The sequence below is a fragment of the Fukomys damarensis genome, unplaced genomic scaffold, assembly GCF_012274545.1.
Source record: "Fukomys damarensis isolate Sample0158 unplaced genomic scaffold, DMR_v1.0_HiC HiC_scaffold_30, whole genome shotgun sequence".
Lineage (NCBI taxonomy): Eukaryota > Metazoa > Chordata > Mammalia > Rodentia > Bathyergidae > Fukomys > Fukomys damarensis.
The window spans coordinates 46,992,573-47,015,987 of record NW_022900942.1 but is presented as its reverse complement, the minus strand read 5'-3'; the positions used below and the strand labels follow the sequence as shown (position 1 = coordinate 47,015,987).

The window sequence follows — 23,415 nt, the reverse complement described above, 5'->3', positions numbered from 1 at the left end:
GGTATTTGCATATGTGTGACTTATTTATTTCACTTAGAAGTAGATCCTCAAAATGTACCTATTTACCTATGAATGAATCTACTTTCTCATTCTTTATGGCTGAGTAGTATTCCATTTTATAGGAAAACCACATCTTCTTTATCCAGTTTCCAACTGATGGGCAGATGGGCTGTTTCCAAGTTTTAGCTATTACAAACTGTGCCGCTATAAACATGGGTGTGTATACATCACTGTGATATGATTCTCTTAGTTTTTTTGGAAAGATACCCAGCAGAGGGATGGCTGGGTCAAATGGAACCTCTAGTCCCAGCTCTCTGAGGTATCTCCATATTGATTTCCATAGAGGTTGCACCAGTCTGCACTCCCACCAACACTGGAGAAGGGTTCCTTTCTCCCCACAACCACACCAACATTTGTTATTGGTTGATTTCTTGATAGCAGCCATTCTTTGTGGGGTGAGGTGGAATCTCAAAGTTGTTTTCATCTGCATCTCTCGAATGACCAGTGATGTGGAACATTTTTTCATATATTTACTTGCTGCTTTTATTTCTTTGTCTGAGAAATGTCTGTTCATTTCAGATGCCCATTTTTGAATTGGGTCTTTATATTTGAGGGGGCTGGTTGTTTTGAGTTCTTTATATATTCTAAATAATAGTCCTTTGTCTGAGGAGAGGCTTGGGACATAATTTCTAATACTCATCATACTAGGTAGTAACTTCTGTGCATCCAGAAGAAAGAATAGTAAAATGCTAGCTTCTGGGGAATGACGTTATCCTCCCACAAATCCCACCTTTGTTTCATAAGCCCGTTTGGTAGCAGCCTTGGGTGCTGGCTCAAATAGAAATGGTAATCTACTAACCCTCTAACCCCCCCCCCACTTATCTGTGTTTGCTAGCTTCTTTTATTTGACATGTCTGTGATTGATTGTTTTACAACAAAATACAATGCTTTGCATTTTTTTCCCTATTGGTGAAACCAGAATTCCTTCTTCAAGATAATTGTGAATTTCAGCTTGACCATTCATCATATTAACTGCTAGTGTTAGTTTTAGCATAAATGTAGTAAGTGAAGCTTGTATATCATGGACCAGAATGTTGAGTCTGGCAGAGACAGGTAGTACCCTAAACCGGTGCAGTCTCTGTGTCGAGAGAGACAAGCCAGGGCATTTTAGGGCCATTCTGGAGTCAGTGGCAGCCTTCTTATGCTAGGAGCCTTTGGCTGCATCTTTTCATTTAGTTCACAGGCCGTGGAGTAAAGCTTTGCTGCATCTGGCAGTAAGTATTTGACTTTGGGGTCCAGCACACTTGTGTGGTCCTTTGGGTGGATTACCTGTTCATTTCATGGAGATAAGCTATAAAATGAGAATAATGTGTAGAACCCTGAGCTTTGTACTTGGCACCAAAAGTGTCCTGTATTGTTAGCCAATACTACTTTTTCTCAGGAGTCTACCAACCTCTTAACTTAAAGATGTGCTCTGTCTGCCTTTTACTTCTCATATTGGGATGGATGTACCTGATAGTTCCTCTTTTCTAAGTGCCCCAGATTTTAGTTCAAAAATTTTCCAGACCATTTTGTCAGATAACTGACAGTGTTGTGTATGATAGCATTTTTGGATGTCATCTATCCCCCTCACCTTGCGTAGTTGCTATTCTGCTGTTCTGAGTAAACCCCAGATGTGCACTAGGAGAGACTTTCTTAGGTCCCATCCTGTTCCTGACTTTGCCAAGAGTGTCAGGGTTGCCCCTGGGAGTAGTCTGCAGAAAGGATGCCAGTTTTCTTGTGTCTGTGTTTTCCAGAGGTTTTGGGCTCTCATGGTAACACATCCTTAGCCTTTATTTATTTTTTATGTTAATATTTTTGGTTTTTTGAGACAAGGTCTAACTATGTAGTTGAGACTGACCTGGAACTCAACTATTCACTATGTAGCCCAGGCTGGTCTTGAACTCACAGCAATCCTCCTGCCTCAGCCTTCCAAGTGCTGGGATTACAGGTTTGCACCACCATGCCTAGTAGCTAGCCTTTATTATTTTTAATTAAAAATTTTTTTGAGACAGGGTCTTGCTACGTAGATCAGGCTCCCCTCAACCTCTCTGAGTGGCCATACTAACCTCAAACTCATAATCCTCCTGCCTCAGCTTCCCGAGTGCTGGGATTAAATATATATAGCACCACACCTGGCAATCTTGTTCTTTGAAAATTTATTAAAACTTCTTTATGTGTTCTTCTTGCTGCTTTGAATAATGGCTTCATCTTCTGCCCTGGCTCTACCTCTGATGGACCACTGCCTTTTCTTACTGGAAGGAAAATGGTCCCCCCTTAGACTTTAAGCTGCTTGGTTTCCCTGCAATTCTAGCTCCATCATGGGCTCAAATAGAGTGATTATCTTAATGATCATTTAGCTTTCTGTTGTTGTTAGTTTGAAAGTGGTATTCTTTGTAGCTTTCTCACTAGACAGAAGCCCAATCTTGAGTATTACTTTTTAAAAACCTTGAAAGTATATTTAATACCATGAGATCTTCTTAGCCAGTTAATCCTTTTTTTCCTATTAATTTTATTGATACGTTTTAGGTATACAGTACTGTTACACTCATCATTGGGATCTTGAACCTTTACGTGAAAGGTCTTGGGTCTCTTGGGTCTTATCTTTTCCCCATTCTCCTGCCCTCCCTTCACCCCCTCCATCCTTCCCTATTTACAAAAACTTTGTTTCCATTTTTTTCTTTTTCTCATATGTTTTCTTTCCCCTTCTTAACCTTTCCCCTGCCCTTCCCACTTCCCCTATTCCTTTAGACCTTTTCTTCCTATTCCACAATATCAATTGTACATTTTGATCCTTATTTACACTTTTAGTTTTTCATACCAGAGAAACTATTCAGTATTTACATGTGTGTCCTATTAATTTCACTTAAGAGTATGGCCTCAATGTGCATCCACTTAGCTATAAGTGTCTCTAGTTTTTCATTCTGTATGTCTGAGTAGTACTCCACTTTATATTTTTAAAAAACCCCACATCTTCTTTATCCAGTCTCCAGTTGCTGGGCATTTGGGCTGTTTCCAGGTTTTAGCTATTATAAACTGTGCCACTATAAACATGGGTGAAAACATATCACTGTGGTATGATTCTTTTAATTCTCTTGGGAAGATACCCAGCAGAGGAATAGCTGGGTCAAATGAGACCTCTAGTCCTAGTTGTTTGAGGTATCTCCATATTGATTTCCATAGTGGTTGCACCAGTACACACCCACCAGCAGTGGAGCAGGGTTCCTTTTCCCCACAACCCCACCAGCATTTGTTATTGGTTAATTTCATGATCACAGCCATTCATTATGGGGTGAGGTGGAGTCTCAGTGTTTTTTTTCATTTTCATCTCTTGAATGACCAGTGATGTTGAACTTTTTTTCATATGTTTATTTGCTGCTGTTACTTCTTTGTCTGAGAAATGTCTGTTCATTTCAGATGCCCATTTTTGAATTGAGTCTTTATATTTGGGGGTCTGATTTTTTTTGTTCTTTATATATTCTAGACATATATGTCTGAAGAACAGCTGGTAAAAATTTTGTCCCACATTGTAGGGTGTTTCTTAGCCCTGTTGGTAGCTTCTTTTGCACTGCAGAAGCTTTTTAATAAGATGAGATCCCAGTTGTTGATTCTTTGTGCTAGTTCCCATGTGACTGAGGATTTGTTCTTAGTCTTTTCCTATGCCAGTTGGGAGAGCTTCTTTTGCACTGCAGAAGCTTTTTAATAAGATGAGATCCCAGTTGTTGATTCTTTGTGCTAGTTCCCATGTGACTGAGGATTTGTTCTTAGTCTTTTCCTATGCCAGTGTCTTCAAGAGTTTAATTGTGTATCCTCCAGCCAAAAGAAGTTACCGGAACATCAAATTCCTTGATTTGTACTGTTGTCTAAAATCAATCCTGGATATTCACTGCAGAAGCTTTTTAATAAGATGAGATCCCAGTTGTTGATTCTTTGTGCTAGTTCCCATGTGACTGAGGATTTGTTCTTAGTCTTTTCCTATGCCAGTGTCTTCAAGAGTTTAATTGTGTATCCTCCAGCCAAAAGAAGTTACCGGAACATCAAATTCCTTGATTTGTACTGTTGTCTAAAATCAATCCTGGATATTGAGGCAGGTGTGGTAGTGTACAACTACATCCCAGCTACTCTCATGGTAAGGCAGGAGGATTGAAGTTGCATTATCAGCCTGGGAACTTAGCAAGACACTGTCTTAAAATGAAGAAGAAGGGGATGCAGGTAATGCTTAGTTATAAAGCACTTGCCTATCATAGGTGTCCTTGGGTTCAATCCCCAGGAAAAAAATCACAGTTATTAGATTTTTGTTTATAATTCCAAATTACTTGAATTCATATGTATTTAAATAGTAGAAAATGATATAACATTATTTTTTCTAATGAAGTTAATAATAAGTGCTTGAAGCAAAAAATATAGCTGATGTTAACATATAATCTGGAAATCTTGATACTAAAAGTCTAATTTAAAAAACTTTCATTGGATTTTTTATAATTATAAGAGTAATATATTCTCTTTATATAAAACTTCAAAAATAAAAAAAGTAAAAAATCACCTAGAAATGCTACCACATAAAGATTATTAATTTTTGATAACTTTCTGATTTTTCTTATATAGTAAACACTAATATAAGACATTCTCTGTGTTATTATAATATTTTAAAATAATGAATGCCTATAATATTCTGTCAAATGACTGTTCTGTAACTCATTTGATTTTTTTCATATTGAAACTGAGTTCTGGGCATCTGGAAGATGCTCCTGATGTTGGAACTGAGAGCAAAAAATATTGGGTTGGGAGGGAACCTGTATGGGGTTAGCCAGTCCACCCGATCGAGGTTCTGAATTCCTTCTGTGAAGCAACCATAGCAAGCAGCCAGGTAGAACCTCCATGGATTGGGGATTTGCTCCTCCTACATTGCCCTGTCTGTCCTCAGACCACTGTTGCAGACTTCTTGTTGCCTGTAGCTCCATCTAATTGTTTTATGACTGCTTTATCTTCCCCTGGCATCAGATACTCTGAGAGTGAGCATCAGTTCTTACTGATTTTCTCTTGGTGCTGGATCCACAGGCAGGTGAATGAGCCCGCAGGCCGTTGCAGTGAAACCATTCATTAGAATGTGAAGGAGCACCAGGAGCAAGGTGAACATCAGACAAGGCAGAGCAGTGTGCCACTTGGCTGGTGTGTCTTGTCTGAAAAGCCATCTCCTCCGAGCCAGGCAGTGATGTATGTCCCGGCCCCTGTGCAGCAGTGATGTGTACCCCTCCTCATTCATGCAGCTTGCTCTTGCTGCCCCTTTGCACCTGCCCCTCTTACTCCATCACTGCCCTCCCAGGATTGCCTCTTTCGCAGATGTAGGCTGGGGATCTCAACAGTGCCTCGTATTCATATGATTCTAAGATAAGCAGAAGGGGCACCAAGTGTGCATTGTTAGGAGCTTTGGGAAGAGCAGCATGTTTAAACTTGGAGAGATGGGTGTGTGACCTCCAAGGTGGCTGTTCCAAGGTTTGCAAGTCTTGTTTGAGATGCATGAGGGCATAAAATTGAGCAATATCTAGATGAATGGGGGTTTGTTACAGAATCATTTTGAAGCAATATACTTTTAGTACTTTCAAATCTATGCTCTAAAGCTATTAAGGAATTTCTGAAGAGAAGCCCCCTGGATGATATATTTTGATGAATAATTAGATATGCTTGCTGTTAGTACCAAGCATTTCCACACAATGTTCTGATGCTCCTCTTTCTAAAACAGTTTACCTGATGTGTTTATTATTAATTTACATAGCAAAGTTTCAGAAGTCCATAAAGATAAACTTGTACTCAATAGAAGCCAAGTTCATAGAAACCTAAAATTATGAATCATAAGGGTTTGAGAATTTTTTAAAAGATAAAATTACAGGGCCAAAAGAGTCTTTATAAGAGAGGAGAAGAAGACATGAATGGGCATGTTGAGACCAATAGAAAAGAAATACGTTGCTAGAAAACAGTGGTTTCTTCATTAGAGAGCCTCCTAAGGAACAGTGGTGATTCTGGCCTCCCAAAACCATGTTGGATATGCCCAAGGAATCTTTATGACATGGGCAGAAAGGGCCCCAGCTGAGACTAGCTAATAGGGGAAGTGGGGCTGGGCACCAGCCAGGTTCTTTCCCAGAAAGGCATTTAGAAGGCTTAAACCACATAATAATAGTCCACCCACTGAGGAAGTCGCCAAGCCTGGACTTGCTAGGTTTTTTTATTTACTTGAAAAAATTTCTCTACCTCTGAATGTATAAAGCATAGTTCATTATGCCAGACCTTCCCTGTCTGCCCCCAACTTTGTAGTTGTTGAGAAAATTCTCTGGAATTTAGTCTGTTCCTGGGCAGGAAGCAGAGGAGCAATTGTGGGACTTAAGTTATGAGAGTAGAAACCCTCAGAGTTCGGAGCTCTCCAACCCCTCAGATTACTATGTGGGGGGACATGGACATGGGGATGGAAGCTCATGACACTGTTTGCCCTCAAATTAACTGTGGAGGGGCCATGGCTTGGCCAGAGCTGTGGTGGGATGGGAAGTGGTCGCTGGGGTAGAAATGACTTGCTCCACACAAGATTCAGGGCAGTGGGTTGGAAGGAAACTCTTCAGCGAAGAGACAATGGCCTACATTTCATATACAACATTGGCTGAGCAGCTCCTGTAGCAGATAAAACCACATCTCTGTTGCCATGTAATTTCTGTTCTTAGTTGAGATCAGCAGTGTATTCAACAAATGTATATTCAGTCAAACCTCCCTGTCTTCAGATTTTGCATGAGAAGTCACCCAAGAATGGATCAGAAATATTTGGAAATAAATGTGTTTGGGTTGAACATGCAGTTTTTTCTTGTCATTGTTCCCTAAATATTACAGAAAACAATATTAACATCAAATTCACATTGTATTAGGTATTGTTAGTATTTTAGAGATGATTTAAAGTCTGCTGGAGAGTGTGTGTATTATGTGTAACTATTACACCACCTTATCTAAGGGACTTGAGCATCCATGGCTTTTTATGCCTGTGGAACCCATCCCTCATGCCACTGAAGGATGGATGACCATATAGCAATTTCAGATCATGACCAAGGATGTGAAGAGAATGAAACAGTGATGTGGCAGTGGCTGAGGGCTTCTTCAGATGAAGTAGTTAGGGAGGCATTTCCATGAGGGGAATTTCTCAGCCCTGACACATAAGGCCAAGTGGTTCCAGACAGAGAAGAACCAATGAAGAGATCCTGAATCATGAGCAAACCATTGAATGTGAAAAACACACTCACACAGCTGAAGCGCTGATGGTTGGAGCCCAGTGGGCAGACGGGGGAGTGTGGAGAGCAAGAGGGTACAGTGGCCACTCTGGCCACAGTATGGATGTCAAGGGAATAATGTAGGGGCACTAGGAGGCCATTGTGCTTGCCCTCAATAGAAAGGGATCTGGAGAGGAAGGGAGATTCAGGACTGACCATGAAGGAGGCTCCGACAGCACTGGCAATGGGCTAGCCTTGAGGATGGGGTGAGAAGCACAGGTGACTCTGCTATGCACTCAGTGGAGGATTGTGACTTTCACTGAGGTGGAACCTATGGAGGGAACAGGACAGGCTATGTGTGATAGGTGGAGCAGAGGGTTCATGTATGAAAACTGAATGTTTTGTTTTAACCACAGTGAATCCAAGGTGCCTATTAGCATCTGAGAGATGGTATAACCACCCCGCTCAAGAGTTCAGATAGGTCTAGAGAGCAAAATTTTGCATCTGATTTTAAAAACCCAGGGACTGGATAAATCTGCTAAGAGTGTGTACAAAAAGAGCATGAAAGAGGTCAGAGGTGGAAAATGAGACATTCTACACTGAATTGATTATACTATCAGGTGTATTCAACCTGTGGTCTACCTATTTAAAAGTATAATAAAAATATTTAAAAAGGAAGTTTTGATGCTTATGCACATCAACTATATTAAATATTTTATATTTGGTCCAAGACATTTCTTCTTCACTCTAAAAAAAAAAAATCAAACTGTAAAGGATAAGAAAATCCAACGGGCTGCAGATTGGACATAGCTGCAAGAAGACAGAGCTGTGAAGGGCTGGCCCCTCTGAAGACTAGTTGTCTGGACTGAGAGAGGGATGAAGTTGTCTCTGGAGGAAGCAGTTAAATGTGCGACACGCTGCTGAGAGTTGAGATAAATGGACACAGGGAAGTGACCACTGGATCTGACAACATGGAGGCTGTTGTCAACCTTGACAAGAGTAAATAGTGGCGGTGATAGCAATCTTAGCAGACTAGTCTGGGAAATCAATGGGAAGTAGAGCCGGGGCCATAGCAACTCTTTGGATAAGTTTTCCTGTAAATAGGAGCTGAGAAACAGTATTGGGAACAGGCTGGAGAGAGACATGGGGCCAAGGAAAAAACAGGTAGTTGGTTACAAGTATGACAGTAGAGGAAGGAACAAGGGCGTAGAGGTGTTATATGATTATGCAGAAATGACTTGGGATTGGCGATATTTTAAAATATCCTTTGTGTATCATACAATATAGTTCCTGGCTTGGGCTCCCCCCAGTTACTTGTAGGGTCTATACTTTAGTGAGTAGATGCCTCTGAGAGGCACTGGGTCTTCCTCTGGCTGCAGAGAAAATTATGAAGTTGGAACAGATTCAACCACAATATGGCGATGGAAGCTTGGGATGGGCGAGGGGTCATGGATTGATTGACTTGGTCATTAACTGATGGATTTGTTAAGTGAGCAATCACCTCCAAGCCCATTCTGGGCCAAGTACAGTTCTAGATCGTGGAGACACAATGCAGGTAAGCCCCCTGTCCCTTTGAAAGAGCTTGCCACCATGGAGGTGGGCACCAGCACGCCAACAGCTTGGGTGGGATAGGCAGTCTAAAGCAGAGTTGTAGTTTCATAGATGCATGATTTGAACCCACTACTGGGATGTAGTTGGTCTGAATTCCTTGAGGAGGAGAATCTTGGAAGATAGCTGGGTCAAGGGAAGTGAGACTGTAGGCAAGGGGTTGCAGCAACATTTCAAGGGAAAAGAGAACCAATCTGAAACCCCTCAAGGCTGCCTCAGCCCCAGGGATTAGGAATCTGACAATTTCCATTGGGAAATATCTTAGTTACTGTTCTCAATGCGGAGACAAAATAACCCATTATCCAAGGTTAAAGGAGGAAAGGTTTATTGTAGTTCACAGTTTGCAGAGGGTTCAGTTCATAGTTGGCTGCCTCCAAGGCAAGGTGGCCTGGCAGAGGGCCATCGCAGAGGAGAAGCTGTTTGTGATGGGCAGAAGGCAGGAGGAAGGCAGTGAGGAATCAAGCAGCAACAGCAGCAAGCTATTCTCTTTCTGTCCCTTCTAGCCTATCTAGGCTACCCCAGCAGGTAGCACTCACACCCAGGGTGGGACACCCTTAATCCTAGGATCGCACTGTGAATCAATACCATCATCGCACACTTAATCCCAGCATCATACTATAGATCCAGCCACTTCTGAAAAGCCCCATCTATGGTAGTAGGAGGCTTTGGGGGATATCTAGACAGAAGCCATAAGAGGAGGTGTGGGATTTTCCCTGGGTGAGTGACCTGTGGCTTCTCTGAAGGCAAGTTCTATCTACGTGAGGAAGCCTCTGGGCTGTGTGGCCCCTCACAAATGCTGATCCCTGGGCCTAGGGTATGTAGGTTCCAAGACCCCAGGCAGCCTTCTTTGCCTGGTTTTAAGAATGGGGAACTTAACTGGGAATGGTGACATGCACCTTCCATTTGGCATTCTGGGAGGCTAAGGCAGGAGAATTTGCAAGTCCAGGCTCAGCCTGGGAAATTCAGCAACTTAGTGGGACCCTGTCTCAAAATTTGAAAAATAAGGTCTAGGGATGTAGTGCAGCCCAAAGGTCTTGAGTCTAATTTTCTATACCCCCTCCCCCACCAAATGCAGAGCTTGGCTCAGGTTCCTGTCTATCTAAGCAGGTTGTGTGTGACCCAGAGGAAATCATTTAAACTGTTGTGCCTGCTTCCTCACCAGAAAAATAACTGTGACTGTGCCTAACTCCCAGTGTTTTTGGGTTAAAATGAATCAACCTACTCAGCATTACTGCCTTGGGTGAGCTCTGGAGCCGAATGCCTTGTTTTGGTTTTATATCTTACAGACCACATGACCATGGACGGGGTACTTCGTGCCACAGCTGCCCTATCTGAATGATGCAGGGGGGTGGGGCGGGGTTTAGTACCTGCCTTCCGAGGGTTCTAGAGAGAGGTTAGTGAGGATGGAGTAAGGAATGTGCATGGTTGCTGAGAGGGGAATTGAGGTCCCTGTGAGTGCTGGTTGCTGGGCTCAGTTAGCTGGATGGGGCCAATTTGCTGCTGCCTGATGGTTTTGTCTGTTCTGCAGTTCCGCCTGGTTGTGAAGACAGCTCTGAAGCTGCTGCTTGTCTTTGTGGAGTACTCAGAGTCCAATGCACCTCTTCTCACCCAGGCTGTCTCTGCTGTTGACTCCAAGAGAGGTAAGCAGCTCCCCCACCACCGTTGTGTCATCAAGGCGAAAAAGCCTGAGGTAGGGAGGCTTCCGGGTCTGACGTGTTTGAAACAGAGTGAAGAATTTACAGAATTCCATGGGCACAAACATCTAGCTGTAGGAGAGTGAGTATGCAGAGATTAGGGCTGGAATGTGGTGTGATGAGGAAGGAAAGGCACGCATGAACCCACCCAGGAGGGTGAGACCCTGTACTTGTCTTTATCCTCTGTCCGCCTGCACTGCCGCCACTACACACAGCCGCTCCTCCCTTCTTCCCTCTCTGGGCCAGGTCACTTCAGCTCCTTCTTCTCTGCCCCTCTGCGTGCTTCTCCCTGCCTTACTTAGGGCCCTCACTGTCTCTCACCTGACGTCCCTTGCCACCTTTAAGTACAATTAGGGGATTCTTCTAAAATCCAAATTTGGTCACATCATCAAACTTCATCTACAACCTGCCAGTGACCTACAGGATGCCTACAGGATGAAATCCAACCAAATTCTTCACCTGACTTATGGGACAACCTGCTATCCCCTTCCCCCACCTGGTCTGTACCTGCCCTTCCTAGCTTTCTCATGTGCTCTCAGAGCCCCCGGGTGTCTCTCCTTTCTCCTGTGTCATCGTCTGTCTGTGCACAAATGTGTGCCCTGCATAGGCAGATTCTCTGCCTTGCAGCTTGGTATCAAGCTCCCCAGAGCAGGCAGGTGTGCCACACACGTGGAGAAGTGTGAGCTGTCGATCTGGGTTAGAGTGTCACATGCTGTGCGGCCCCTAGAAGAGTATGAAACCTGAACCTAAAATGCCAGGGATTTGTTTTGTTTTGTCCTCTGATTGTTTTCTTCCCTAAGAGGACTCAGTGATTAATAACACTATTTTTATAAAGACTAAAGGAAGAACAAAATCATAACACTTATTTTTTTTTTCTTTTCATGAGTATAAGAGTAATACTACTGTAGAAAATTTGGAAAAAACAGTGTAAAGAAGACTACCAAAAATCACTTTGTAATCAGGCATAGTGGTACTCACCTATAATCCCAGCTACTCTGGAGGTTGAGGTAGGAGGATTAGAAGTTCAAGACCAGTCTGAGCAATGTATCAAGGCCCTATCTCCTAAAATAAAAAGCAATAACAACAATACCCAAAAATGGAGGAGGGGATAAAGATGTAGCTCAGCACTCCCTAGGTTGAATCCATATTTTTTATTTATATATATTTATATATAAAAGTTTTGCCTCAAGAGACAAAGATGATATCGGCTAACATGTTGTTATATTTCCTTAGAGTTGTGTGTGTATGATCGTATATGTGCCTGCATGCACACTTATGCCCACATCAGCCTAAATGGAACTGTGCAGAAGAAATGGGGCTCTTAAATAATATACATGATTCAAATCACTTGTGTTTCTGAGTCAGCAGTGCTCAGAGACCACACCCCACATCTGATGCTAAATCCAAATGCAAAGGGAAGTAGCTCACTAATCACTTTGAAAGTTTGAGGATAAGTTCATGAAAGCCATTCAGGACCATAAACTGGCGCTCCTTTGCCATGAATGTGCAGGTAGATGCCAGCCCCAGGCATGGTGGGTCCCAGAGGGGCAGCTCCAAACCTTTTCATGGGTATATGTGAAGGAGGCAGAGCCTAGTACATGCTCCAGGGTTGTGAGTCTGGAAGGAGGATCCCAAACCAGAGCAAGTTTCTCTCTACCAAGTATATTGCCATCTCGTGCCAGATAGGAAGAGACTTGTTGCCAAAGCAGGAGCTGGAGCCAGTGGAGAATCCTGCGTGAGAATGGCTAATGGCTCAGAAACCATGTCTGACTTTCCCAAAGACAGTCAGTTAGGCTTAACATGTTCTTGATGCGATTATACATGCATGACTGTCCTATCTGGCAGCTTGTACCATCTGACAGGACTGTCCCATGCCATCCAGTGGGACAGGCATGATGTACCAGTGGTGGTTCAAGCCATGGGAACATGTTAAGGCTAGAGGTTGGTGTTTGGGGAAAAAGGCAGCTCTTTTTATTCATCCTTGGAGGATTTGTGTTCCATTCCCCAACTCTAGGGATCACGTTAGGACAACTAATGTCAGCTTTGTCTTTAATTTCAAGTTACCGCAAGTGCCCTTGCCATGAGAGCTGTGTTAGAGAGGGAGCCTTCTCATGGCCTTGGAGTTCTCTTTTGGCTTTGTGGAGCTGAAAACTTCTTTTCTTGAACCTCACATTTCATAAAGAGCATGTTCTTTGGGGTGGGAATGATCTTGAAGTATCCCCACGTCCAAGACTCAGCCATAGCTCCTAGCCAGAGGTGCACTGCTATATTGACTCTCTCTACAAGACAAAAGGATGGTCATCTTTTCTCAGTTAGTCAAAATTTAAAAAACAGAACAGCTAATGGGCTGTTCTCTCAGCTTCATGATTTTTGCCTATAAAATATTTTAACCTTTGACAACTGCTGTCATCTGTCTGCTACTGCACACTAGCAGCTGAAAAAAGGGTAGGAGGGAATAGCACTCATGGAAAAACTCAAATAGCTTATCATGTGTGGTTCAATAACATGTTTCTTCATGGACATGTGTGGTCTTGGCTGTGATTTTGTAATACAGACATATAACATCATCCTATTTTACTGCTAGTAAAATCGTTGCAGAATCCTATGATGAAGTTAAACATATAAATATGTCATGGTGTTCTGCAGAAAGCAGCATGAATTCCAGCTGTGTTTCCACCTAGCCGGGTTAGAAGCAGCTGGGCCCCAGAGCAGCCCCAGGTGCTAGAGACGACTGAGAGTAAACTGCCCGTTTGTGAACACATTTACAAATAAGCCATCAATTTTACTCCTCACAGTGGCTTTAGACTTATTCCTTAGTCAGGGTGAATGGCACATTAAGTGTAGACAGTTCTCTCTCTCTTCAAGTGGAGAAGAAAAACTGTCAGATTTAAGGAATCGGCAAATAAAACCAACAAAATAAACTATGAGTCCTCAAAAGTCATCGTCGCCTAAAGCAAATGAAGTCATTCCGGAATAAATTCCCCTGGTTGCTCTACCAACATCATGCCTGGCTACCCTTCAGTTAAGCAGAAGGCTTCATCCTGCCGTGGAGGCCAAAATGAACCACTGAGAGAGCAGGGATAAAGCTGAAGGGGTCAAAGGTCACCAGAGTTAGTAATTAATATTTGTGAAAGAAGGAAAACTTTAAATGCCCTACTTGACCCAGGAAGTACTTTGTCACAGGAGCTGGAATGGAAAGGTGGATTTGATTAGTTTCTGGACCTGGTACAGCATTGAATCTGTCTGCTGAGACCCTTGGATTCTTTTCTCTTTTGCTTGCATCTTCAAGCCACTTTCGCTTTCTGATGGACGGGTAGAAAATCAGACACCTGGCAGGTAGAAAGACAACAAAACTCATGAATGCCCTTGAGAGAACTTCACTTTGTCTTCTTATCATATCAGAAACTCCTTTCTTGAGGTCTACCCTGAGGTGGTGATGGGAGCTGGTTGAAAGCCTGTCACTTCCTGGGCAGTGGGACCTTCCCTCTGACCGTAGGGTTTGCTTCTCTCAGAGGGTGGGGCACGGGACTAGACAGGATAACTCACTATGAAGTTTCAATCATAAATCTTGGATCTCATTAATTTGGTTCAGCACAGCTTTTGAAGAAGTTCTGTTTCCCATTTGACTATGAAGTGATGAGATATGACATACTTCTTAAACGTGTACCACACATGATTAACAGGGAAAATGTCTAGCCATCCTTCCAAGCAATCCTGCCTCTGATTCTGTTCAAAGATATTGGTGAAGAACACTCAAAGCATGGTGGAAGCCAGAGGTTGACAGTACTCCAGCTCCATCTCATTACCCTTTAAGCAGAAATGTCTCTGTGGAGCGTAGAAAGATGTGTAATGTTCTGTGAGGCGCTTCTGTTTGAGAGTTAGACCAACTCATGCAGAGACATGAGCAAATGTCTTATTTGCACGCTGCAAATGTCTTATTTTTCTTTAGATTTAATGCATGTACTTAGGAGGAGAGAAGGAGGGACAAAGCCTTGAGCTCTTTATTCTGTGGAGTTTTATTTATATGGGTTAAGAGAGAGGCTCTGTGGTTTGGTAGGGAGAGAGCACTGCCCTTCCCTAGTTGAGTATGGAGTCACTCCAGGCCACGCGTTATAGCCATGCCTGTTGATGTTTGAATGCCCATTGCATAAGGGACATGACACTAAGTATTTTCCATTTTTCATATGCCATTCATTCATTTGACAAGTATTCAGGTATCAACTATATGATTATAGTAACCCTATAAGGTAGTTGTTAGCCCACTGTTACAGGTGAGTCTTACAGTTCATTCCACTAATTTGGAACCAAACTTCTTTGTTATATAAAGGGATAGGGTCATGTGCTTTGTGATTCTAATACAAGGACATGCACCGACACACACATGTGTGCCCGCGCACGCACGTGCACACACACACACACACACACACACACACACACACACACACACACACACACACACACACACTCTGTATCTCACATGTACATGATGGAGGTCGGGAGCCAGTGAAGACACAAAGAGAGTGACCCAGGCCACTTAAGTCTACTAGGAAACAGCTAATAAGAGACTTGGAAGTGCTGGTGCTTAACACTGGCTTAGCCAGAGCCCTGCCAGAACTATTTGTGTTAAGCCTCCTTTTCACCTTCATTCTTCTAAATACTTCCCATTTTCTGGTCTAAAAGAAAAAGAAGAGTGAACATTCATCCCAGCAGTGTATCAATACATACACATTTCTGGATTCAGAACTGTTAAATAATAATGAGGGAACCAGATATCACAGCTGAAGAACACATTTTTCAGTTAAATTAAGTCAGTGTTTGGGTGTTTTAATTATAATGGATTAGATGGTGCACACATGTGCCTGTGTCTGCATGGGCGTGAGTGTAGTAGGGCTACTTCCTTCCCTCTGGGCCACCTTCCTCTGCTTCTTGCTTTCTCTTTCTCAGGGAAAGGCTCTCTTGGGCACTTGGACTTCAAAATAAGCAATCAGAAGCAGCAGGGCCACGTGCACCATTAGAAATGCTTAGGCCCAATGCTTCCTCCGCTGCACACGGTTCCCTTCTAACCATATGCGGTGACTAATACATGTGCTTTATGCTGAGCCTTGGTGCTGTGTGTGAATGCCAGAAGCTGCTCCCTTTCAACACAGAGGGAGGTGCCCAGAGCTCTCCTACCCGCCTGGACAGTGAGACCAAGACAAGGCCTCCTGACCATATCCACTGACTGTCTTGAGGGCTGAAATAGTTACTTTGCTGGGCTTCAGAGAGCAATTACACTGGTGTGGACTTCAAAGGAATGTGGTGATAAATATCACCCAGGAGATAATTTAGCCATTAGCAGGGGAAGGAGCATATCTTTATGCTCAGTGATCCTTTATGATCAAAGGAGCAGAGAAGATTGCCTGCTTCTTACTGACTGGGACTCAGCCAAAGGAGAAGACTTTCTGTTCACTTGGGAGAGCCAGTGACTCTCTGCATAAGACCACATCTGTGTGTCTCATATCTTACACAGGTGTCTATTATTTAGTCTTCCTATCTTCTTTTCTTACTGTGCATACCTGCCTCTAGTTCTTTTAAAACTGTTCTAGTTTAACCCACGTCAGACTCTGAGACCTACAGTCTATTATTATTTGGTAGACATTTTATTGAGCACATACTATATGCCAGGCCCTGTGCTAAGAGCACAGATATGAGCAAGATAGATATTCTCTGTGCCCTTGGGAACTTTCATCTGAAGGTCAGGAGCAGCTCTGACATAATCCACCCAAGGACCAGCACTTAGGGACTACTGCATTTAGTTTATCTCCAAATTTGCCTTATCAAGCAAAAACAAGCAATACCTTTTGAGGTGTTTATAGAGAAAGTAAAGAGGTTTGTGTTTCAAGCCACCAAGCCAAGGGCAGGGCAATGCTTACTTCAAGCTTAGCACTTACCTTAGGTGAGGGAAACCATGTCAGGGGTGGTTCCCCTCTGTAGCATTGCCCTTGGCCTGGTGTTCCTGACCATGAAGGATTTTCCTGCCCTCTCCCGGAGCCTGGGTAGAGCCACACAAGAGCCCTCACCTGCAGAGCCATCTCAGGAGCCAGCTCTTACTCTAAGCTCTCCACAGCCAACCCTAGTACAAGACACCTCCTTCACTGGCAGGCTTCACTGTTGGCTCTGTGGTGATACCTGTTTTTGCTCTTCTGCCTAACCACTTCACTAGATTTTAAAGCTAGTGAGAGACTTTGTACCAAGCTGATGTTCAGACAGTGTTTCTGCCCTGATAGAATACAGGTAATATTTTTCTGTTCTTGACATCATTGCCAGACAGGTAATGTCACTGTTACTGCTAGAGGAAATGATGATTCTCCACATCCTTTTCCCTATGTGCTGATAGACACTCAAAGAATACAAAGAGTTTTCCCCCTCTGAAGTATATGGCCCAAAAGGTTACATATAAATAGGTTTTTAAAAAATTGCCTATTTACCATAAAGGGTTTTCTTCAAGCAACTATGTAGGTGTCCCGATGCTGAAGAGAATATGGTACCTTTGTGAAGAGGACAGGATGACGTGGCATATTGTTGCCTGCAAGGAATGTTCTTCATTAGAAACATGTGCAAGTCCACCCCAAGGATGCTGTCACACTTGGAAATTGGATAACTGAAAGATAGTGCTGTCAGTGGAGGATGTATCTTTGGATTAACTATGATGTGAATTTGAGTATGAAGTGTTATTGAATGTCTGTATCTAATGATTTTTGCTTTAATCGTAGGCATCAAACCCTGGACAAATATCATGGAAATTCTGGAGGAAAAAGATGGAGTCGACACAGAGCTGCTGGTTTATGCGATGACCTTAGTGAACAAGGTTGGTTAGTGTGTGTTGTAGGTTGACTCATCATCCCAAAAGACACAGTAGACTCCGTTGCACCTCTGAATGTGACCTTGTTTGGAATTAGGGTCTTAGGAGATGTCATGCAATTACAATGAGGCCTTTGGGGTAGCCTGTAATCCAGCACGATTGCTGTCCTTATGAGAAGAGGGAAAGAGACATAGAGGGAAGACAGCTTGGACACGTGCACATAATGAAGACAGTCAAGTGCAGACAGAGGCAGAAAGCAGAACAGTGCAGCTGTGAGCCAAGGAGTGCTGAGGCTATCCAGCAACCGATCCAGATTGAGGCAAGCCAGGGTCGTCCCATGGAGCCTTCAGAGAGAGAGCGTGGTTCTGCCGACACCTCAATATCAGACTTCTAAATTCTTAAGGTTTTACGATGCCTAGTTTGTGGTACCTGGTTTATAGCAGCACTGGGAGAGTAATACAGAATGAAAAATCTAAAAATTCTCCTCTAAGATCCACATCATGTGGACCCCTATCATGGTGGCTGGAACCACAGCAGCTGTGTGCTTCTTCACAGAAGAAGACGCCTTACACATGCTCAGTGTGTGCACTTGGCTGCACGTATCTTTGAGGGTCCCTGGGCATCTCCATGCTTCTGTGCTTTGGTTCTTTTCTGTAAAACCAAAAAGCTGATAGCAAGAATTTTGTGATTGGTTTTCCTAACAAGATACATCCTAAAAACATTTTTCCTTAAGAATTACCAACTTTAAAGAAATAGTTCACAAGTCAGGAAGAAATGAGGCCTTTTGTTTCCCTGACTATTGAATTCTGCCTCTTGGGTTAAGAGAAAGATTCTCAGTACTGCGTTCTATCCTTCTTAAGCAATGCTGACCACGTCTCTGTGCTCCTGTTCCTCCCATCAGGTCCCTCCTTGGCCAGCATCCTGTGAAGCAGTCGACATTTTTAATAGCTGTCTTAGGGGCTGCTCTGAGGCAGTGGGTCCCATGATGACCTGGGCCAGGTCCAGTTTTGGGGCTGGAATTCCTTCACTGGACTCCTTGTATCCTAGACTTCCTGACTCTCCCTGTGCTCTCCAGGGTGCTGCTGTGATGATTAAAGCATCAGAACACATTCAGAATCCTTTCCTGCAATATAGCTGGAGAGATGTTTCGCCTGATGCACTGAAGACACATTCGTAGAAAGCAGTATAACTATGAGCAACAGCTTCTCCCACTTAGTAGTAAACTGTCATGCTCACTCTAGAGATTAAAACAATGTCATCTGCTGTCTTCTTAGGCAGGTGATTGGTGCACAGCTTCTCTGAGGCGGACCCCAGTGTTCAGAACTACATTAGTCTCCACCAGTGAGGGGCAGGCAGCTCTAAACAAGACCCAAATGCTAAGTGCAAATGAGCGAAAATATTCTTTACCCATATACCACAATAAATCCCAAATAGACTGAAGAGTTCAATGAAACTATAGAGGAAAAAACAAAGCAAAAAACAAATGTAGAAGGAACTTGAGGTGTGTGATTAGTCTCTGCTAAAGTTGTCAACTTCAATTGAGTGACAGACTCACTGTCCAAAGCATGTTTCCCTGGGAATAGCAAGGCACTGCAACCTAGAATACACATGCAGTAGCAGGCCATGGACATATTTGAAGGCCATAGGCATATTAGCAAGGGGAAGCTAATTTTAGAAGAAGAAAGGGGGAGAAGTCCCTGTAAGCTGTTTTGAAAGAAGACCATTGATTACAGGGCCTGTAGCAGAGGTTGATGTTACCTAATTGGTGGAGGGAGCATTGCTAGGCGAGTCTGCTTATGCAGACAGCTTGCCGGGAATACTGCAGTTTTCAGGAATTCCATGAATAGTTCATAATATAGGCATGTGTGCACGGCACCCGCTCCTCTGACCTCCCGGCTCCATTTTGCTTGTTTTTGAGATAAATAACTCCATTTTGGTGCCGAAACCTCTCATAAAGATTGTTTTAATAATGACACCGGTGAACATATGCCAAGGGGGATTTATATATGTCACTGAGTAAAATTCTAAATGGTCTTGTTTGTAAAATGAGAACCAAATTATAGCTAAAGGCAAATGACAAACTCATTTGCCAAAAAATAGGGCAAAAAAAGGTAAAGATATGAAGAATCCAATAGAAAAATGAAATTAAACAACTGAGAATAAAAGAAATACATAGTGAAATAATAGGACATTTTCCCCAGCTCATAATGGCAATGATTGCTTTTCAATAAAATATCACTTTTTTTTCAGCTTTAATTGAGTTTATTGGTACATTTAAGGTATACAGTACAGTTACATTCATTGTTGGGATCTTGTACCTCTACATGACAGGTCTTGGTTCTCATTTTTTCCCCTTGTCCCTGCCCTCCCTTCACCCCCTCCTCTCCTCCTCATCTACAAACACTTTATTTCCATCTTTTCATTATCTCACATTTTTTTCTTTTCCCTTATTACCCTTCCCCTACCCATCCCACCTTCCCTACACCTTTAGCTCCTTTCTTCCCATTTCTAAATGTCAGTAATCTTATTAGGATCTTACGTATTATTGCAGATTAAAATATCACTTTTTGATAACCACATGGGAAACTCTTACAGCCCTGATGAGAAACTAGCAGTTTTTCTGACAGATAATCTTAAGAGTTCTTTTATTTTCACATTAATTTGTGAACTCTACTTTGTGATTTGAAGCAATTTTCTGTTGTTCGTTTAAAAAGAAAGGTCATCTATTACACTGTTTTCTGAAACACTGAACTCAGCAAAAATGGAAACTGCGCTCTTTCCCAGAGTTACCTGGGAGTCATACTGACACTTGACTGGTAAAGGCCGTGTCCAGCTGTCCTTAGATCCATCTCAGCAACAACCCAGACAGTGGGCACTCAGTTGCCAGTCACTGGCACGGACCTGGTGCATGTCACCCTCTGCTGGACCTCACGTGGTATTTAATGTCCCTACATTGGTGGCTTGCCCCTTCTCTGTCTCATCCTGTGTTGTCCTGCCCAGGCAGAAGCCTTCATTCTTCATGCAGGTCTTTTCTTGAAGAGGTCACCAGACTGTTGCTGCTCACATGGTGCTTGTTTGCTTGTTGAATTGGAGTGTTTATTGCCCCAGTGAATAAAATACTCTGAGATACCAACTGAATGACAAATTGAAATGTTCATATGGGTCTGGGAAAAACACAGACTCTGAAATCTGGGAAATTATATTGCAAGTTGGGTGGTTTCTAACCAGTATTGATTTCAACAAAATAAACGATGGCATAATAATGTGGAATTTTAAAAATTGACATTTTCATGACAAAGCAAGGCCACTGAATCCTAGCCTGCCTAGGGGTCTGAGACTGAAACAGCTTTCTTTGTTAACCCAGAACATTAAACAAACTCACTACCTCCCGCTCCTTCCTCTTTCCTGTCACTATCTCCTGTCTTCAGAAAATCTGAGGGAAGTTCAGAAATTAATCGTTTTTCACCACGCATGACATTTTCACCATGCTGAAATGACGTAATGCACAGTCTTGACCCACCCGAAATTCCCTCAGTGAGAATCTGCCTTAAGGTTAGCTATAGGCCACTTTGCAGATTCGGATGGGGTAAGTGAGTCACAAAAGGGCTAGTGTGGGTCTGGCTAGGGAATTCCAAGAAGGCAGGACCCTAGGGAACTCTGGGGAGAAGAGCTGCTACATTAGGGTCAGGAGACAATTAACCCACATGGATTCAAGCTGAGTGTTTGCTTTATTAATTGCTTTCAAAATACCATACAGTAAAATGGACTTTCCCTTTTCATATTCAGTTGTATGAGTTTCATACACATGCAGGTAAGAATCACCTTCACAATTAGGGAACTAACTAGTTCCACTTTCTTCCCAAATCTTCCCATGTTTTTTAATAGAGCCATCCTGACTTTTCAGTCACCCTTGAAAACCACTGATTTATCCTCTTATCACTATACTTTTGTGTTTTCAAGAATGTCAGATGGATCATAGAGTCTGTAACTCTATGAGGCCAATGTCTCTCACTCAGTGTAATGTATGTTGGTTTGTGGGTGTTACTGCATTAGTAACCCTCTCCTTCCTGCTGCTCTGTAGTATTCTGTTGCGTAGATGCAGCACTATTTGTTTATCACTCATGGGAGGAGATTTGGGTGCTTACAGCTCTTGGCTTCCGCAGTTGACACTGCTGTGAATATTGGGCCAGGCTTTACCACATTGATTTTTTATTCTACATAAAAAATTTGATAGAATCGATGAAAACATGGGTAGAGGAAAAATATCCTTTAGGATATTAGGGTTTTCCATCTGGGAGGTGACCATAGTTAATTACTTGTCACAGGCCCTGGCAAGACAAAATCAGAGAAAACAAGAGGGAGAGGGCACTAGTTGTCAGGCTGTGTGTGACATCTTATGGCAACTGGGGACAAAGGCATCAAGAAACATTTGCCTCACAGATAGTTGGGGCAAAGGTGCCACATCTCCCAGATGCAGGCAACTTAGCAATGAGGGTAACTGGGTGGAACTGGGAAGGGAGGCTTGAGGTCAGGTGGAGTGAGGTGAAATTAGCTGAGCACATTAGAGAATCAACCAAAAATAAGTGAATGAATGACTTGAGAATGTGCACCCCCCTTCCACACAGGATGAAAAGGAAGCTGTTTTGGTGGTAGAAGGCCACCATCTCCCCTGAAGCCATGTGTGGAAACTGAGGTGTCTGCAAGCTTGGCCTGAGTCCAGATCTTCCCAGCAGACATGATATGTGACTTCTTAACACCCTTGGTTTCAGGCCTGTTATTGAGTAAGGGCTCTTTGAGTCTATTGAGATTTATAGGTCTAAATGTTTAATTATTTAATAGAGATCATTACTACTCTTTATGGGTGGACTCACTAAGGCAGTGGAGATTGGTAGGTCCATGCTTCTAACTCCCTGCAAACTCCTGACTTAAAGAGCCTCAGTTGACTCCAGGCTGGGAGGAAGAAGGAGAGAGAAGAGGTGAAGAGATTCCTGGAGATTCTCTTTGCCTCCCACTGGCCCCACTCTGTAGTATAGAAAGTTTTCTATCCTAGATCCTAAAGTGTCAACTTTTTGTCTTCTCAATGTGTATATTTTGCAGTCAGCAAGTATATAGGGCGTCTCTACTTGCTGCCCTACCCAGGCCTCATATTATTGTTTGTATTTTTCCATCCTATAACAAGTTCTAGAATTTTCACCCAAACCAAAAGATGACGTTCTGATGTTGGGATTTGTTGAGTGAGTGCATGCTTTTCATTGTGTGCTGGGAGCAGGAATAGCTCAATGCCTACAGTTATCTGGTAATAAATATGTTGTTGATGTCACTCTGACATGTTGCTTTCCACACTTAGCCTCGTATGTGTGAGTACCTGTTTATAGCAGCTTCTGATTCATGGCCTCCTGGTGTGTTTCCTTATTGAACCCCCTGAGTAATTAAACTATTTCATAACCATTTTCTCATGAGTTTCTGATCTCAAAGTGCATTGTATACTCTTTGCTCAGCCTCAGAAGGAAAAAGCCACTGGATGGATTATGGATGTGGACATTCTTTCCACTATTGATAGTCCAAAATAGAAGTATCAGAGAAATTGGAGCTGGGAAATGATTCTTGTGAGGGTGTTGGTCTTATGTCTCCTGAGATAAGTTACCATGTTTTAAATAATTTTGAAATGTATATAGTGTTTAGAAATGTAAAGGTGGTGAAATAACTAGGGAACAAAGATTAGCATTTGAGATTTCAGGCAGAATTCCTTGCATAGAATCCAAGAGTGGGAGCTATGAGCTGGGGTTTTATCCCAGCATCATCCGTGACTGCCCGTTGCCTCAGGCAGATCCCTTTCCTGTAGGCTTCTTCTCCCTCACCTTTACTGTCGCTCACTCTCTTTTACTTTTATTAGTACATGTTTGCAGTACATATGTTGACATTCCTGTGTAGAGTTGGTTGGTGCACATGACACATCTTAATGCTTTTTCATCCCCTTTCCCTCCTCTCCTTC

General features: G+C 42.8%; 1 protein-coding gene across 1 annotated transcript in view; it reads left to right on the top strand.

The window, feature by feature from the left end:
* Positions 1–23,415, top strand: part of Fhod3 (formin homology 2 domain containing 3) — a 433,804-nt gene that overhangs the window by 258,437 nt on the left and 151,952 nt on the right. The window contains exons 7-8 of the mRNA XM_010638036.2: positions 10,417–10,528; positions 17,335–17,429. Coding sequence (XP_010636338.1) covers positions 10,417–10,528; positions 17,335–17,429 — 207 coding nt within the window. The remainder of the gene's footprint in view (positions 1–10,416; positions 10,529–17,334; positions 17,430–23,415) is intronic.